This window comes from Microtus oregoni, unplaced genomic scaffold (assembly GCF_018167655.1).
Source record: "Microtus oregoni isolate MIOR12 unplaced genomic scaffold, Mior012 000053F_ref0000044, whole genome shotgun sequence".
Taxonomy (NCBI): Eukaryota; Metazoa; Chordata; class Mammalia; order Rodentia; family Cricetidae; genus Microtus; species Microtus oregoni.
The window spans coordinates 11,837,304-11,857,042 of record NW_024543829.1 but is presented as its reverse complement, the minus strand read 5'-3'; the positions used below and the strand labels follow the sequence as shown (position 1 = coordinate 11,857,042).

The 19,739-nt window shown below is 49.9% G+C and overlaps 1 protein-coding gene across 1 annotated transcript; it reads left to right on the top strand.

Moving 5' to 3' along the window:
- Positions 1–3,743: 3,743 nt before the first annotated feature.
- Kcns2 (potassium voltage-gated channel modifier subfamily S member 2) lies at positions 3,744–9,432 on the top strand. Its single transcript, XM_041637768.1, has 2 exons — positions 3,744–4,258; positions 4,859–9,432. Exon 2 carries the CDS (start codon positions 4,902–4,904, stop codon positions 6,333–6,335), a length of 1,434 nt encoding a protein of 477 aa, XP_041493702.1. The 5' UTR covers positions 3,744–4,258; positions 4,859–4,901; the 3' UTR covers positions 6,336–9,432.
- The last annotated feature ends 10,307 nt before the right edge of the window (positions 9,433–19,739 follow it).

The window sequence follows — 19,739 nt, the reverse complement described above, 5'->3', positions numbered from 1 at the left end:
GGGAAGCAGGCAGCTATATTTTAAGATCAGGGCTCAGACCTCTAAATAAACCATAAACAAAACCAGCTTCCCTGCCACAGAAGGAGGGAGATGGCTCTATTTCTCTTCAGTGCATTGACTGGGAAATAAACAAGTGGTTCTGCCTGTCACATACACTTAACTCTCTGCAGAGGCATCTGCCAGGTCCAGGAGCTTCTGCTTGGCCTTTCCAAGAAATAGCTGATATGTAGCTTCTCGCCGTGGGCTCCAAATTCACTTTGATAACTCAGGGAAAGGTGGGTGTGGGTTTTGTCCTTGACCCTGGCCTCAAAGGAAAACCTAACCAAGGGCAGGTACAGACCAGAGGCTCCAATGCAGTCTGGGGTATGGAGGAGAATAAGGGTCAGGAGATGAACGTGGAGAAAACAAGCAAACATTAGAAGATGGTGGTGGGCGTCTAAAGTGGGGGTGGACCGGCAGAGCTGAGGGTGGCAGGGAGTGTCCTTGATAGGGAAATAGGAAGTCTGAGGGCCCCAGTAGTCTGTGGGAAGGGTGTAGGGGAGGGGTGTATCCCAGGGAGGGACAAAGAAACATAAGTGAAGAATTTCTTTCTCCATAAACAGACTCCTAAAATCAGAAAGGAAGAAGGAATGAGTGAGACAAAGAAGCAGAGAAAGAAAACCCCAGAGTCTTCAAACTCATGTCCTATTCCTAGGAGGATAGACCCCCCCCCCCTGCCAAAGTACAGCAGGAAAAAAAGATTAACAAACAGAGAACACGAGGAGCAAAGGCACCGAGGAGCTGGGAGTCCAGGCTGAAGGAATGGGAGTGTCTGGGGATAGTGACGCAACAGCACCACACAGATGTATGTAGCAAAAGGTGGCCGTGAGAGTTAGGGTTGCCAGAAGTCAACTGAGAGGAAGAAGGTGCAGGTTAGAGAGAGTGGTTGTCTCCAGATGCTGCTCCAGGGAGCCTGCAGTGTGGAGGCCTCACAGCCGTGCTCCAAGGTGTGGGAAGGACTGAGAAAGTGAGAGTCAGCAAGCCAGAGATCACACATTCACCAGAGTCCCTGCCCCCGCCCTGCGAAGTCTGGCACCATCTCCGCAGCACACCATGGGGGTGAAGGAGACCTAGGAGTCCCCAAACTGCGGCCCAGCTGGACTTCAAATGATAGAGCCAGTCAGACTATACAAAGGATAAGGTGAGACCATGCCAAACAGACCCCCATGGAAAGAGATGGTTGGAGCCAGGTGTGGTGGCACGTACCGATCCCAGCCCTCAGGAGGCAGAGGTAGGCAGACTCCGTGAGTTCAAGGACAGTCTGGTTTACATAATGAGTACCAAGACAGCCAGAGATATACAGAGAGACCCTGTCTCAAAAAGTAAAAAAGAGGGGGACCCTGGGTCAGGAAAGGAGACAGCAAGGCAGGGAGAAGGTAGAGAGTGACGTGAGCAAAGTAAATGGTAAATGCATGAGAACGTCATAAGTATTTCGTGTATTAACTGAGACATTTAAGAAAAATTAGTAACCACAAATAAATGGACACAGAGACAGGCATCAATTGGCAGATTACTCCCTACACACACACACACACACACACACACACACACTCACACTCACCACACCACTCACTCACCACCACCTCCACCATCGCCACCACCACCTCCACCATCGCCACCACCGTCACCACCACCACCATCACCACCACAATCACCATCACCACCATCACCACCATCACCACCACCACCACCATCATCACCACCACCACCATCACCACCACCATCACCACCACCATCATCACCACCACCATCACCACCACCACCACCATCACCACCACCATCACCACTACCACCACCATCACCACCACCACCACCATCACCATCATCACCACCACCATCACCACCACCATCACCACCACCACCACCACCATCACCACCACCATCACCACCACCACCATCACCACCACCACCACCATCACCACCACCATCACCACCACCACCATCACCACCACCATCACCATCACCACCACCACCACCATCACCACCACCACCACCACCACCACCACCATCATCACCACCACCACCATCACCACCACCACCACCACCACCATCACCACCACCATCATCACCACCACCACCATCATCACCACCACCACCACCATCACCATCATCACCACCACCATCACCACCACCACCATCATCACCACCACCACCATCACCACCACCACCATCACCACCACCACCATCATCACTACCACCATCATCACCACCACCACCATCACCACCACCACCATCACCACCACCATCATCACCACCACCATCACCACCACCACCACCATCACCACCACCCCCCCACCATCATCACCACCACCATCATCACCACCACCACCACCATCACCACCCCCCCCACCATCATCACCACCACCACCACCCCCACCCCCACCACCAGCACCATCACCATCCCCCACCACCACCACCACCAGCACCATCACCATCACTATCACCACCACTACCCTCTAACACCAAACAAAAGAAAGGAAGCTCATGTGGCCCACACCACACTATTCCTCCCCCTCATGATTGCTTTTGTTGGAAGCCCCACACCCAGAGACTTCAGGGCCATGCATGTAGAGTCCTCTCAGTGAGGACACACTTGCCTGTGCACACATATCACACATGCTCAAAGGTGAGTAGTTGACACAAGTATGAGCCACACTTGGATCCAGGGATCCCACACAAAACCAGACCAACCAGTCTCTCCATACACCCTGAGGAAGCCCAAAGCAGGCTTTGGGGATCAACATCCAGACTTCACAGATGCCCAGCAAACACTAGCCCAGAGCTCCAGCCCCAGGCTGTTATGTAGCCTAGAGTCAGAACAGTTTTCCATTAAGATGGGATCCTCAGAGTCACACAAGGAGAATGTTTGTCACTGTGGCTATTGTTTTTCTTGTGAATCTGGAGCCACCCTGTGAGAACTATCCTAGGACTTTGACAAAGACATGTAGACGTTAGCTCCATGCTAAGGATGAACCCAGCAATCTGAAAACAAGGACCACACCACAGGCCCAGTCCAAAGGGAGACCCAGGAATAAGGGTCTGTTTTCTGGTTTGGGTCAGTAGGAGGACCCTAAGTCTTGTGAATGAGCATACCGGTGCCGAGGTCACACCGTTTACACAGCACACAGTCCCACATCACAAGCACACGTCACACTGATGCATACGTATCCAAACACAGCACGCTGCATGCGTCTTGCCATCCATCAGAAGACTTAGGTCAATGTTATTCACAGACATTGGAAATTCCTACTGTTCTCAATCACACACGTGCACAGAACTGCAAGCACCCACCTTGAGTCCACACAACCACACTGGCCTGTGCATACACGGTACTCACACAGAATTCTCAAACCGAACTCCTTGACTGCTTCCCAAGCCAACAGGACCTGTGCACACCTCCCCAGCCTCTTGTTCCACTCACAGCCCTGCCACGGCTCAACTCGTCTTCTCCGACAACACCTATTTTACAATAACCCCATTTTCAGGTGTGGGAAACTTTTCTTCAGGTCTCTAAAAGAGGAAGCCCCGTAGATCCTTCTGTTGCTGCCCCATCTGCCCTACATACCCAAGTCATCCCTCATTTCCTAGCCTGTCTCCTACAGATCCAGCGAGAGAGAAAGTCACCGTAGGCAACCTTCTGCCTGAGCCCTGGGGTGCTGGCAATAACAGCTGTCCCCGGAGGATGCGGAGGGAGGGAGGAAAGGTGTCAGCTCCGTGCAGAGCTGGGGGGCGCCCAGGGAACAGAATGACGCCCCGGAACATCTTCGGAGTCTGGGGCGGCGGCTGAGCCTTAAGCTTGAAGCGCACGGAGCTGTCCGTTCAGCACCACCGCGCGGCTCGGGGCTCTGGGCCCACCGCAAGGCGCACGGGCTCGGTTCCCACCCCCGCTCCGCGGGCGCCTGCGGCGTGGGCTCCTGCCTCTCTTGGCGGATGAGGGGCGCGCGAATCGGAAGAGGGGGATCCACGAGCGTCGGGGCCACGCAGCCACCTGTGAGCCTTTCGCGGCTGCAGGCGCCGGTGTGTGGGGCCCGAGACTGAAAGGAGACGCACGGCGGACCCCGCCTGCCCGGTGGCGGGGCACACACACAGGCGCACACATCCACATCCTCGCACCCGCGCGCACTCGCGCAGGCAGCCGGCGGTGGCCACCGTGGTGATGCTCGCCAGCAGATCGGGGAAGTTTCCCGCCGGCCTCGGCCGCGGGCGCCTGTGCACCCAGGTAAGCGCTTCCAGAACGCGCAAGGCGAGCCCGAGGAAGGCGCAGCGCACGCGGCTGGGGGCACGGCGCCAGTAGGGCGCGGGATTGGGGGTGGAGAGGGGGCTGGGAAGGGGATCGGTCTTTGGAGGCTGGAGCCCTGGGACCCTGAGTTGACCCTTTTCCCCCTGGGCCCAGATTTACGGACTGGAGCGGTGAATTTCTCCGCCCCCTCCCAAATCTCCGCGCCCCCTTCTTGGCCCAGCCCTGCCAGTGCGCATCTCAGCTTGGGTCCCGCCTGTCTGCGGCGAGAGGGCGGGGGCGTATCCTTGGTCTGCTCACAGGCAAGGTCAGCACGCAGCCCCCATGGGCTCTCAGAGCTTTTGGGCGCTACTCCGGGGAGGAGGTGGAGGCCCTGCTGCACTCGTAGAAAGATACACCCTTGCCTTGCCTTGGGAAGGGGTCAACCCCCATAAAATCATTCCCGCACCCCAGTGTCAGACCGCACACAGAGACCCTGCTGGAGAGGATTGGGCCCTCCAGAGGAGGGTGGGGAGAAAGAAAAAGAGAGACTGGGGTGGGGAGTGCAGGCGCTCACACAGATGCGGTTTCTTCTGCTTTCAGGTGTAGCGCCCCCGCGCGGACCGGGCTCCTGGGCATCTCCAGCATGACCCGCCAGAGCCTGTGGGACGTGTCCGAGGCCGACGTCGAGGATGGAGAGATCCGCATCAATGTGGGCGGCTTCAAGAGACGGCTGCGTTCCCACACGCTGCTGCGCTTCCCTGAGACGCGCCTGGGCCGTCTGCTTCTCTGCCACTCGCGAGAGGCAATTCTGGAACTCTGCGATGACTACGACGACGTCCAACGTGAGTTCTACTTCGACCGTAACCCTGAGCTTTTCCCCTACGTCTTGCATTTCTACCACACGGGCAAGCTTCACGTCATGGCTGAGTTGTGCGTCTTCTCCTTCAGCCAGGAGATCGAGTACTGGGGTATCAATGAGTTCTTTATCGACTCTTGCTGCAGCTACAGCTATCACGGCCGCAAAGTGGAACCCGAGCAGGAGAAGTGGGACGAACAGAGCGACCAGGAGAGCACCACGTCCTCCTTTGACGAGATTTTGGCTTTCTATAACGACGCTTCCAAGTTCGATGGGCAACCCCTGGGCAACTTCCGCAGGCAGCTGTGGCTGGCATTGGACAACCCAGGCTACTCAGTCCTCAGCAGGGTCTTCAGCGTCCTCTCCATCTTGGTGGTGTTGGGATCGATCATCACCATGTGCCTCAATAGCCTGCCCGACTTCCAAATCCCCGATGGCCAGGGCGACCCTGGCGAGGACCCCAGGTTCGAAATCGTGGAGCACTTCGGCATCGCCTGGTTTACATTCGAGTTGGTGGCCAGGTTTGCTGTGGCCCCTGACTTTCTCAAGTTCTTCAAGAATGCTCTAAACCTTATCGATCTCATGTCTATTGTTCCCTTCTACATTACTCTAGTGGTGAACCTGGTGGTGGAGAGTTCCCCTACCTTGGCTAACTTGGGCAGGGTGGCTCAGGTCCTGAGGCTGATGAGGATCTTCCGAATTCTCAAGCTGGCCAGACACTCCACTGGCCTCCGCTCCTTGGGAGCCACCCTGAAATACAGCTACAAGGAAGTGGGGCTGCTCCTGCTCTACCTCTCGGTGGGGATTTCCATCTTCTCTGTGGTGGCCTACACCATTGAAAAAGAGGAGAACGAGGGCCTGGCTACCATCCCCGCTTGCTGGTGGTGGGCTACCGTCAGTATGACCACCGTCGGGTATGGAGATGTGGTCCCTGGGACCACAGCCGGGAAGCTGACTGCCTCTGCCTGCATCTTGGCAGGCATCCTGGTGGTGGTATTGCCCATCACCTTGATCTTCAATAAGTTTTCCCACTTTTACCGGCGCCAAAAGCAACTCGAGAGTGCCATGCGTAGCTGTGACTTTGGAGATGGATTGAAGGAGGTCCCCTCGGTCAACTTAAGGGACTACTATGCCCATAAAGTTAAATCCCTCATGGCAAGCCTGACAAACATGAGCAGGAGTTCACCCAGTGAACTGAGTTTAGATGATTCTCTACACTAGTTGGGATGATTTGTGATCGCCAGACATACCTTGCCAATCCGCCTCTTGTGCCTTTGGCACAATCTACTAGGCACCGTAGGGTTATGACATAAAGAGTCATCCCGACCCTAGAGGGAGAGCTGCATGGGATATGAGCCCTAGGTTGCTTTTGCAATGTTTAGAGTCATTTTTTTAGAGGATGGTGTGTCGAACACCACGCCTTTGCACCTTTCAATGAAGTGACACTCACTGGTCTTTGCATTATGGGCATAAAATGTTCATCTTTCTGCCAGATGAGTATATAGAATGCCGATCTCTCTGTCCAATGTGTACACTATTCTAGTCTTGATGCCCCAGTATCACCTGTGAGTAGAGTTTTCTGTGCTCCCATTTCTGCGGTTGTTTGTGTGAACTCTATACAAAAAGCCCCGGCAAGTCTGTCCGGCGGAAAAACATCTGTCTGTGGGGTCAGCAAGGATTATCATGAGATTCGGATCACAACCTTGTGAAAACAGAATCTCAATTATTTATCCATTGCTTTCCCCTAATTTTCATACCAAAACAGAAAGATTGCAAAGCTAAGCACACTTAACTAATGCAAGTAATGCAAGTCTTCTTTTTCCTCGGTTCCGTCCTTGTGATGTGCATGGATATGCCAGTCAGTGTTTAGAAAGATGTGTATTGATTGTCTCTCCTAAGTGTCAGTATAAGAGAATGTTATTCAGCCCACATGTAGTAAAGACTGAATGTTTTTTTCCTAAACAGATAGATTAGGGACAGGGACTTTAGCTAAACATGGGCCAAACCCTAGGATGCTATAAACAGACTTTATATAGGCTAAACCTTTTCATTGATGGTCAGGCCTCTATTTTTCCTGAAGGAATCATAGAGATCTTTATTTCTGGCCAAGATTACTAATCCAGGCCATTTTGACCAAAGTTTTCTGTGTCTTGGTATTAGCATGTTTTCCAAGTATTTCTTTTTAAAGATGTTTAGGAATAAGGTCATGTGTCTTTCTCAACTAGAAGAGGTTAGTGTTGCCTTGTCGTTGTGAGGTGAGCATCGTTAGGTTGCTAGCAAGGGCAGTAGCTTAAACATTTTCTTGCCTGCTCTGAAAGCTCGTAATAATAGGACAGCCCTTTTAATTCCAAGCAGAATTCTCTTTAGGTAGCTCTGCTTCTAGGACACAGGATAGTACGTAGACATTTTGATTGCCTTGAGCTCCTGCCGTGCCGTGGAAGCCCGGTAGTGCGGAAGAGTATTCAAAATACAGATGTGTGTGAAGACAGTGTGGCTTACCCCAGGTGGAAACGCCGGAGTTCTTATTTTCATTGCAATTGCAGGATTTTCTTGTGGGGAGGCCAGAAGAAAAGAAAGAGTTATAAAGCCAAAAACTACTACTTCATAAAATATAAATGACTGTGAATTTCTTGAAAAAGCTTAAACCTTTCGACCACTAAGCTTTGTTGAAGGGTTAGCACTATTTGCTTTCCCAATGTGTTCCTCCTCTGCAGATAGTCAGCATAGATGCTATGAAGGGGAAGCTGGGCCCCCTTTTAAGATAATTCTTTCTCATCATCCTTTACATAATCCAATGGTTTTCCAGTGGCTTTCGTTATTGTTAAGTCTTTGGCAAGGCTGTAAGAATCTACGATCTAAATAAGGAGATAAATGGGCTTTTTTATCCAAAGTTTGGACCTACTCTCAATTGGTCCATTTTGTGTTTTAGTCGGGTAAGGATAATCCACACCTTACGGGGTATGGAGTGGTTCTTCTCAGAGGGCTTTGTGTACTAGTGTTGTCATGGCTACAACAGTGTGGGTGATTTGTTGGGTGAATGCACTGGCCACTTAATGTCCTTGAGCCTCCGGTTCAAATCTTTCATCAGATTGGAGTTTCATGAAGGGCAGAGGGTGGCAACCTCCTAGTGCCTCCATGCAGACACACCTATGTGTGTGATTCCAAAGCAGCAAGGATGTGAGATGACCTAAAGGGCCCTGCCGAGGAGACAGAAGACAGGGTTGTTGGCACACGGAACTCTTGCTGGCTAGTATCTTCAGTCCTGGAAGATGCACCGAAGGCAGGTGATAGCGTGAGCCTGCGAGGACAGTTCCGTTTGCTGAGGCTGGTGGCACAAGGTCACGGCATGGTATCCACATGATATCCATGGTATCCACGTGATATCCATGGTATCCACGTGATATCCATGGTATCCACATGATAGCCATGGTATCCACATGATATCCATGGTATCCACATGATATCCATGGTATCCACATGATATCCATGGTATCCACATGATATCCATGGTATCCACATGATAGCCATGGTATCCACATGATATCCATGGTCACTGACCATGAAGCCGAGGCAAAGGAGAAATGAGGCAAGAGGCCCGCTAACTTAGCCACTCCCGTAAGGATTTTCCTAAACGAGTGGGTTTACCACCGAAAAAGAGATACCTCTAGTGGGTACCTACAAGGGTACGAAAGCTGGAAAACTTGACTTTGCTTTTTGGTAATGACTTGTTTTATCTGGTGCCTTTCTTTGGGGGAATCCCAAAGTGCTTTAGAGACTGTCTTTTTTTTTTTTTAAAACATTTCTTGTATATATATATACATGTATGTATACTTGTAAAAAATATTTCTTTGCCCACCAAGACTTTTAGTCACCTCTGAACTGAAAAGGTCCCATTGGCATTGAGTTCTCCAAGCAGTGGTTTCGGAGACTTCGAGGGAGGGCACCCCAACTGATGGGGTCACTGCAGTGAATTCCCCTAGAAAGTGAATGGTGACGCCAGGGACTCCTGGACACCGAGCTGCGACGTTCACAGGTGCTGGCTCAGAAGCAAAGCCTCTGACTGGCCATGTTAGATAACGCCCCCACCGCAGCAGTTTCTCTTGGTAACCAGGGCAGGGCAGATGAATTCTCTGTCCTGTCTCTGGGAACAAAGGCTACAAAGATGAAGTGTCCCCATAAGACTGTCAAGGTGACCAGTGATCAATCCTTCCTTGGCGGGACACACACACGCACACACGCACAAACACACACATGCACACACACACACGCATGCACACTCACACGCACACACTCATGTTCGTGCACACACACATTCACATGCACACATGCACACACACAGTCACTCATGTTCGTGCGCACACACATGCACACACACGCACACACACGCACACACACACACTCACTCATGTTCGTGCGCACACACATGCACACATGCACACACAGTCACTCACGTTCGTGCACGCACACATGCACACACACGCACACTCACTCATGGTCGTTCACACACACGTTCACGTGTGTCCAGCTAGTGGCTGAAGGGCAGCTTTACTCCTGGCATTTGATCTGTTCAGTGTCACTGGGACAGATACAGTGGCCGAGCTTTCCTCGCAGCATCTGAGGTGGACGTTTGGAAACGACACGTGCTCGTTATACAGACGCACTGGTCTGAGGCTGTGTTCCCCACCATTCCCCAGGTTTGCTGCCGAGGAGGGCGTGTTGAACGCCGAGCTTATGTCTAGCTCATCAGGTAGTAATTGGTGTTTAATATCCAAATGTGTTATTTCTACTTATCATAGCCCTCGAATCACTGAAATGCCTGCTAATTATTGCTTCGTTTCAATGAAAATGACTTGTTCTGCACTTTGGGATGGTGGCGATCTGTACAGGCTGTGTGGTCTCTACTTGAAGGCTTAACTGGTATTTCTTTTGTGTGAACAGCATGACTTGTTCCACGGTTGTAATTTTAAACATCAAGAACGCTGTATTTGCAATGTTGGTTTTAACACCCATTAACACACTACTGTGGGGCATCCTGACGGCTCTCTGCTGCACCTTCTGTCTGAGTCCTGTGCTTGAAGCTGCTGTGCCTCAACTCTGGAACGAGGCACATGACCGACGTAGTCAGGATGCCAGCCTTGCAAATGTGTAGATTAAACAGAAAATAATTATCTAACTTCCTTAAGCCCCCTCAATTACATGCGGACATTGGGAAGCAAGGGACTGGGTTGCCTGTAAAAGCCGAACTGGTGTTTGTTTGGTTTTGTGTGTGTGTGTGTGTTTATGTGTATGCGGTGTGTGTGCATGTGTGTGTTCATGTTCACATGTGTGTGGAGGCTAGAAGTTGAATTTCGTTATTTCCCTCAATCACTGTGCAGGATTTCTCACTTGAACCTAGCACATCTGTGTTGCTGGTCTAGCTAGCCAGCTTGCTAGAATGCTTGTCTCTGCTCCCCATTGTTGGGATTATAGGTAGAAGATCATCCGCCTCCTCATGCTTACATGGGTTTTGGAGATCTAAATGACGGTCTCCTCAGCCCCAAGGCTGAAATTTCTTCTTCTTGGCGGAGGCAGCAGTGGGAGGAGCTTTTGCTAAGAGCTGGTGTCACTGGATGCTTGGTAGAAGGCTTGTTACATTTTGGGGGGTCCCCAGTGGACCAGAGGCTCCTGAAAGATTTCCTCCTCATTCGGTGCCCTGTGTAGAGCCTCCACAGCTGCTCTGACAGCCCCGCCCTGTTCCACAGTGCCAATCTTTCGGCTACTCAAGTGGTTACTGATAGTAAGCCAGGTCTGTAGTACTCGTAGCATCCAGGGTGATGGGTATGAATATTGTTGGATTCATGCAACTTGCTTAGTTCTCCCCACCTGGAACTCAGAGGCTAAGGTCTACCGGAGGCCCCAGGGGAACCAATGAGAGGGACACTACTTGACTGTGCTTTAACTCCTGGCCTTTTGTGATTTCTTTTCCATTGCTTCAGAGTGGGGAAGACAGATGGGATAACCCTTAAAGCCGGTTTTTTACCTCAGTATGAAAGCAGAATTTCAGCGTGCCTCTCAATGTCCTCATTATAGCACAAGAGCTCCCCCACCTCTGATTTATTTGTAGGCGAACAGAGGTTTCACCCTTCTCTTCGGCAGGCAGAGAGGGATAAGGGTCCTGGGGACAGGCTTGGGCCTAGTGTCTGGTTTAAGTGCCTTGAGTTTAAATAAGCAGCCATTGTCTCCCGTGGGCTTTAAGTTAGTCACACATCTTATATGAATAAGTAATTCAAATTTCTGCAATTAAAAATTATTAGGCAGAGAGGGAAAAAAATGGGCATTCCATTTGGTTCACTTTTGTTCTGTCTTTGTGAAGCTAGGCAGATGCTCGCTCCTGTTCCTTGAGTTACTGGGAGGTTCTCAGTGTGAGGCTCAGAGGTCTCACAGGTAACTCACTGCAGGGTGCTACATTCTGCTGGAATCCCCTGGGAGGCCGAGGTGAAGGTCCTTGTCAGAACCAAGATGGCGCTGGACTCTTACCGTGATTCGGGCTCCCATCTAGCGGGGTGTGACTTGACTCCAAACAGGATCTTTGCATCTCACAAGGCAAAACAAACATCCACTCCTCAAAAATAATGTGCTCAAAGTCCATCTCTTTTTTTTTTCATTTTTTATTTTTTTAATTGAGCTAGATATTTTTCTCCACTCCACTCCCTTCCTCTCCCCTCCCCTTCTTCCCTTCCCCAAGGTCCCCATGCTCCCAATTTACTCAGGAGATCTTGTCTTTTTTCTACTTTCCATGTAGATTTAGATCTAAATATGTCTTTCTTAGGGTCCTCTTTGTTGTCTAGGTTCTCTGGGAATGTAAATTGTAGGTATTTTTTTCTTTATATCTAAAAGTCACTTATGAGTGAGTCTGGGTTTTCTCACTCAATATGATGTTTTCTAGCTCCATCCATTTGCCCGCAAATGTCATTTTTTCCCCTGCTATGTAGTGCTCCACTGTGTAAATGTACCACATTTTCTTTATCCATTCTTCCGTCGAGGGGCATCTAGGTTGTTCCCAGGTCCTGGCTATGACAAAGTCCATCCCTTACTTTCAGGATCTTTAGATAGCGCTCTGCCGAGGACCAGCCCTGGACAAACACTGCACGGTGCTGCGGATCTGAAAAGCTGGCTTCCCGCCTTCTGCTGTCCTCGCAGCTAGCTTCTCCCAAGCAGATGACAGGGTTCACCCCTGAGTTGTGGAAATTCCTATCAAAGAAAATGAGGATGGGAAGAAGGCAGGAAAAAGAGAGGAGGAAAGGAAAGAAGTTACAGGAGAAAACAAAGAAATAACAGAAAGAAAAACAGAGACCAAGAGTAGACGTTTGTTGAGATTAAGGAGGAGACAGAGTCAAAGAGACTGACGAAGGTCAGAAAGAAGGCAAGAGGTTCCTCCCTCCTCCTCCCCTTTCCCTCTCCTTACTCTTCCCCTTCTATTCCCCTTCCCCTTCCTCTTCCTCTCAGTTCAGGGACCTGCACAAACAAAGTCCAGGAGGCAAGATTGCTGGAAAGTGTGAGAACAGAGAAGAATGTGATAGAAGTTGGGAATAGGAAAAAAACATGACTAAAAAAAGTTATATCAAAAAAATTTCAATTAAAAAAAATAGTCAAGTCAACATGGTTGAGAAGCAACCAGGTACCAAAGCAGGTCAGAGTAGCTCTGAATAGCCTAAGCTGAATTCTGCTGTCACTGAGACTAGCTTTATGAGATTGGAATGTGACTGGAAACAACTTCATAGTCCAGGCCTGTTCGAGCTCACCACCACAGTGAGGCCAGATCCAGAGTAGGCGTGGGGGTGAGGCCAGGAGGAAAAGGCAGTTCCACAGGCATGCATCCAGCAGGTGTGGAGCTGAGGGACGTGGAGGGCCAGGGTGGACTGCTGGGTGGCTAGCTGCTGGCGTCAAGAGAAAGTGGGAAGGAGGAGCCCTGCTGCCAGAGGGACTATGTGAGAGGGCAGGGGGTGTCTAGAGAGGAGCTCCAGCCATGCCCATAGAGGGGACACAAAGACACAGGAAGAGGGATGTGACCCTGCCAATGGCCAGCACCCACTAAGTCCCCAAGGCCAGGGATCTCAGCTAGTCCATCATCTTTTTTTTTTTAAAGATTTATTTATTATGTATACAACATTCTTCCTCAATGTATGCCCGCACGCCAGAGGAGGGCACCAGATCTCAGTACAGATGGTTGTGAGCCACCATGTGGTTGCTGGGAATTGAACTCAGGACCTCTGGAAGAGCAGCCAGTGCTCTTAACCTCTGAGCCATCTCTCCAGCCCCTAGTACATCATCTATCCACAGTTCCCTTCTCCCTTTCTCGCCTTCCTCCTAAGAAGGTGGAGATGGGTTACCAGCAGTCTCAGAGGGCCTCAGCCATCTTCCCCCATCTCCTTATTCTGTGTCTAGGAGTCACCTGTGCTCTGGTCACTCTTGGGGAACGAACGGCCCCTTTCCTGACGCTAACCCAGGAGGCCTCTCCTTGGTTCTCAAGCCCCCCAATTTTTTGACCCCACAGAAAAACCTCTTTGTACTCATCTTGTCTGATTCTTGGATGCCACATGTTGCTGTCTGGGAAGGTTCTTCAATCTCTTCCTTCCCTTCTCCATTGCACTTCCATCAGAAGGAGGTGTTCTTGCAGTCTCAGACAGAAGGCATGGCTCCCAGGTCTCCAGCCTGACTCCAGCTTACACCCAGGCCCTGGGGCACGTTAGGCAACCACAGAAGTCATCCAGTCTAACATGGATTTACCACTCAGGCTCCAACTTCTTCCTGTCTTCCTCCTCTCCATCCATGGAATCACAGTGCTTCTTGTCCACTGGGGGAACTGTCAGTCATCTTGACTCCTCCCCACTTATTGATCTAGTCAATTTCCATGGCAATCATTCATCAGCAGCTGAGAAATTGTCAGGAACCATGTTCAGTTCAGGGGCAATGAGCAGAAAGGGCGTCGTTCGTAGTAAGTCGTACACACTGCAGAGCTACTTCACATCAGACTTATATGGGGGATTTAGCCAAGTGGCCAAGTAGAGTTTTGAGCTTCATCCATCCACAAAACCAGACTTGTGAGGTAGCGCCAGGCATCTGCAGATAAAATTTCTGGGTGATTGATTGATTGTGTGTGTGTGTGTGTGTTTGTGTGTGCATGTGTGTGTGAGTATGTGCATGTACGTGTATGTGTGCAGTGCATGTGTGTGCGTGCGTGCATGTGTATATGTGAGTGTGTGCATGTGTGTGTCCGTGTGTGTGCATGTGCATGTATGTGTGCGTGAATGTGCACATGTGTGTGCATGTGTGCACGCATGTGTGTATGTGTGTGCATGTGTGTATGGTGTGTGTATGTGTGCGTCCGTGTGTGTGCATGTGTGTATGCGTGCGTCCGTGTGTGCATGTGTGTGCATGTGTGTGTGAATGTGTACATGTGTGTGCACGTGCATGTGTGTGTGCACGTGCATGTATGTGTGTGCATGTGTATGTGTGAGTGTGTGCATGTGTATGTGTGCGTCCATGTGTGTGTATGTGCGTGTATGTGTGCACTGTATGTGTGCATGTGTGTGTGTGCATGTGTGCGTGCATGTGTATATGTGAGTGTGTGTATGTGCGTGTATGTGTGCATGTATGTGTGTGCATGTGTGTGCATGTGTATGTATGTGTGAGTGTGTGTATGTGTGTGTAGCACATTCTAGGCAAGTGCTCTACTATTGAGCTCTGGCCCCAGCCCTCCCAGTCACTTTGACACAGGTGGTTTTCAGTCTGCCTGTGATGATACAATGTCCAGGGCTGTCCCTTACATTGGCTCTTATTCCTGCATCAACTGTAACCAGGTTTCACTGTTTCCATCACTGTATTGTCACATATTGGTCCCATCCATCATAGCAGTTTACAGGCTCTCATCCTCTTTTCAAACCTCACTAATTCTTGTTTTGATAATGACCAGTAAACCCCCAGTCAAGACTTGCCAGCTAACCTTTCTTTTCTGCAAGCCCTCCAATATAAGGTCTTCCGATATCTTAAGTGACTGAGACAGACCCACGAGTGATTTCCCTAGCTACTGGTAAATCCAGCTCCATATATGAGGGGTCACAGCTCACAAGGAAGAGCATCTGGTGTGAGCCCTTTAAGCTCTAAGAGGAAAAAAGTCCCTTCAGAGAAGAGCTGCCTTCAGTGGGGACTGGGGAGACTTGTGGCAAGGAGCACAGGAAGTTGCTAGCACAGAGGGCCCTGGGAGCAGCATGCTAGATAACCAGAATCAGCATGCGGCTTCGAGGCCCAGAACAATGGTCCCCCAAAGGGCTGTGGGGGTGTCTAACTGTGCCTGGCATCCAGCAGCCTTCGGGGCGATATAACAAGGACAGAATTGGGGTTCTTGGGAGGTATAGTTTTTTTTTTCTGCACTAAACTATGTCGCCCACATCTCCAGACATTTAAAGAATCCTGAGCTATTTTCAGACCCACTATGAAAAGAACCGAGGTGTCTGCAGTCAGACACCAGGCTAGCTGTTTCCCGAGAGGAGTGCTGGCACGACTCCTGTCTTGATCTGTCAGCCTCTACCGACTGTTCCGGCAAACTTTGTGAGTCTTCCGTGGCTGGCTCACTTGGGAGCATCTGAACAGCGCCCGCTGTGCTCAGACTTGCTTATGACAAAGGCCATCCTGGCTGGGTTGTGTTCTGATTTCTTTTTGTGGAAAGTGTAGGAGGAGAGGAGGAACCACAATGCACAGAGCCCAGGGTGTCCCTGGGCTTCCCCACTGACTGCTGGAGGGAAGCCAGACGGTTTGCTTCATGCTTTTCCTGGATTCCATGTTTGAAAACTGCTTTTGGAAAGAAGAGCCGGTGGGGGCTCAGAGAGCCCCAGAAGTAAACTGATTATTCAGTCGTGCCCCCATTTTTAAAGAGCCGGCATGCGTGTGTGTGTGTGTGTGCACGCGTGTGTGTGTGTGTATGTGTGTGCGTGTGTGCATGTGTGTGCGCGCGCGCACATGTGTGTGTGTGTGCACACGTGTGTATGTGTGTGTATGTGTGTGTCAAGCTCTCTCCTGATAAAACTAAAATTAGATATTCCAGTCAGCCTCACATTTATTAACTTCCATTTTACCCGAAGTCCTCACCTTATTCTTTTTGAGGTATGGTCTCTTGGTGGAATCAGAACCCACCACTCTGCTGGTCTCCCAGGCAGCTTGCTCTCGGAATCCTTACCACACCTTCTGAGGCTGGAATTGCAAGTGTGCTTCCAGGCCAGCTTAGCACTTACGTGGGTTCCAGGGATCCAAGCCCTGGTCCTCAAGCCTGCACACAAGCAAATGCTTTGCTGGATTCATCTCCCCAGATGGATGGGCAAGAGTTTAGCTGTAGTTGTAAGGTGCATTAAATTATAATAAACTAGTAATAGTTGAATAGATTTGTGATATACATAACAAAACAATCTATGCTGGCAAGATAGTTCTGCGGGTAAAGACGACGCTTGCTGCTAAGCCTGAAACCTGAGTTCAACCCTCAGAGCCCACATGGTGGAAGAAGAGAACCAATCCATGCACACGGTTCACCTCTGAACTCCACACGTTCCGTGCCGTGCATGGAGCAACACAACGTGTGCAACATGAATGTATTGGATTAAAACAAACCCAAGCTTAAGAGAAAAACCTCGAAACTCCACATTTCTCTTCCCCTAAGTACTGAATTGGGGACTTTCCATTTCTCAGCAATTTCTGTACATTTATATATAAATTTATTCCTAGAAAGAGAAAACACAGTCTTGTAGATGGTTCAATTCTGCAAGCTCCTTATTGTCACTTGGGTATTCCCCCCCCCCCCCGTGGCAGCTTAAAAAGATGAACATTAAAAATAAGTGTGTATGAGTGTGTGCCTGTATGCATGTCTGTACTGCATGTGCTCACCTGGTGCCCATGGAGGCCAGAAGAGGGCAGTGGACCCCTGGGGCTAGAGTTACAAACAGCTGTAAGTCACCACATGGCTGGTGGGACTCAGACCCAACCTGGGTGCTCTTAACATCCCTCCAGCCCAACATCATCAAAAAAAAAAAAATAACAAAAATAAAAAAAAAAAACAAAAACACCCCTGCTTTGTTTAGCTGGACCCAAATCCATTTATCCACTCCCCTGTGAAGAGCAGTTAGTCAGGTAGATCATAGCTTCATCTGGAGCCCAGGCACCTACCTTGTCTAGGATCGCCCCACTGAAAACGGCAGCTCTGGGCCCCACTGAAAACGGCAGCTCTGGGCCCCACTGAAAACGGCAGCTCTGGGCCCCACTGAAAACGGCAGCTCTGGGCCCCACTGAAAACGGCAGATCTGGGCCCCACTGAAAACGGCAGATCTGGCCCCCACTGCTCGCTGGCTCTAATGTCAATCAATCGTCCTCACCACTGCGGTACAGATGAGCTGAGCTCTGAATGGAGTCTTTCAGGTCAGGTAGAGACTCACTCACTGGTCACCGCACGTTGATATGCTTTTCTTCACCCACACTCTTAGGCACAGCAGGAGTTGGGGGGGTCTCCTCCGCTCTTGGCTCCTGTCTCTGCCTCATCCTCCTGACCTGTTGGCACACTGCCATACCTCTTGCTGTTCTTAAGTCCCCGGGTTTTATCCTCCGCACACTGCAGCTTCCCTGGTCCTTTTCAGCTGTCTGTACCTATCGCCAGGAGGAGTCTGGCGCCTGGGATCCCAAGGTCATCTGAAGCTCAGCGGATCCAGCTTGGAACGTGGTATCCTGTCCTTAAATGCTCCTCTGCCCCATTAACTCACTACTGTTTGGGGTCTGCACTGGGGTCCTCGGGGATACCTTGATCCTCTTAGTGGTTTGTGGATCCAACGCAGGACTGCCAGCATACTAGGCATGCTCCACCAGAGAGGCACAGACCTGGTTCCCGGTGTGACCGCTCACTTTTTGTTTTTATTTTCTTACCTCCAAAATCCAGTAAGTCAAGCAGTTCCACTGGCTCAGTTTCCCTAACAATCCTTGGTTCTGTCCCATCTCACCATCACCACCTTGTCTACATTCTTCTCCCTGCTGGCTTTCATTTCAACACTCTGAGGCTATGGGTCCCCTTTTGGTGGAGCCACGGACCATGTTCCCATCATCTGAATATCTCTGGCTCACAGATGTCTAAACACGGGCATTTCCTAAACTAGCCTTGCCACACACACCTAAGCAAACATTACCGTGGATTTAAAGCCCCCCGTTTTCCATCGTGGCTTTAGGGAAAGACTGGGAACAGGAGCCAGGCAGGATTTGCAATTGACACGTCAGTGGGTAATCAAGGTGACTGCTTTTCTTAATAAACTCAATCCTGGACTTCATAATTTCCAGCTAGCAGAGATGGTGTCACTCCCTCTGTTTTCTTGTGGTAAGTCTTGAACTGTTATCCATACTTGGATTTTTTTATATTTATCACACAAGCAAACCTGCAACATGCAGGCCTAGAACAATTGGCAATATATTACTGCTGTAACCTCAGGTCCAGGAGCTCTGACAGACTTCTGGCTTCCATGGGCACTTGCATGCACACAGGGCACACACAGACAAGCAGGCACACACACAAACAGTTCTGTATTTGTGTGAAATTAAAATAGTTTAAGAGAATGAACTTAACAATCCAAATCACTGTTTGCTTTAGCAACTAATTGCCCTCAAAATTGAAAGGCCTTACAACAACAATTAATGGCACAGTCTCAATAGCCCATTAATATCAAGCTCCACACTGAAGATCATGTTCTAAGTATGTGAAGTGGTTATGATCATCAGCTGATAAGCTTTAAAAATAAACTTTGAGATGCTTTTTGAAAGGTCAACAGAGAATGCACTCGTGAACTTGCTCTTTGATTAATAATAAAATCCAGATTCTCCCACGGAGCTTGACTTTCTCATCCAACTCTTCTGTTTCAAGCTCCGCGTGTCTTCTCATTTGAGCATTCTTGTCAAGAATATTTTCTTTTTCAATAGGAAAGAAGGCTGTTGTGGAATCGATGAAAAGGCTTAAAACGAGAAGCTGCAGGGTTCCCCCTCCAGAATGTTCTGTGCACACTGGAGCACTCCAAATATCAGAGCACACTGAGAACCCGAGAGTGAGGGTTTGTTCAGCTTCCACTCCACTAGCTACAGCTGGCCTTGGTGTCTCAGTCGTCGTTCTACTGCCGTGAAGAGGCACCATGACCAAGGCAACTCTTACAAAGGAAAGTGTTTAATGGGGGCTGGCTTCCAGTTTCTGATGGTTAATCCATTATCATCATGGTGGGAAACATGGTGACAGGCAGGCAGTCTTGGTACTGGAGCAATAGCTAAGAGCTTTACATCCTGATCTGTGGGCAGATTCCACCCCCATCTCCTGGGCCTGGTGTGGGCTTTTGAAACTTCAAGACCCACCCTTCCAACAAGGCCACACCTCCGTATCCTTCCCCAACAGTCACTATGACGACAAAACATGCAAATCTATGCGTTTATGGGCCATTCTCATTCAAACCACCACACTTGGTAAAGTCTATCAAAATGTAAGACAACCAGGGGCTAGATTTAAACATAGGAAGGCACTGGGGTTTCTCGTAGAGAGATTTTGAAACTTGTTGGCTTTTGGAGCTTTCTAGTGAAAAGGTGATG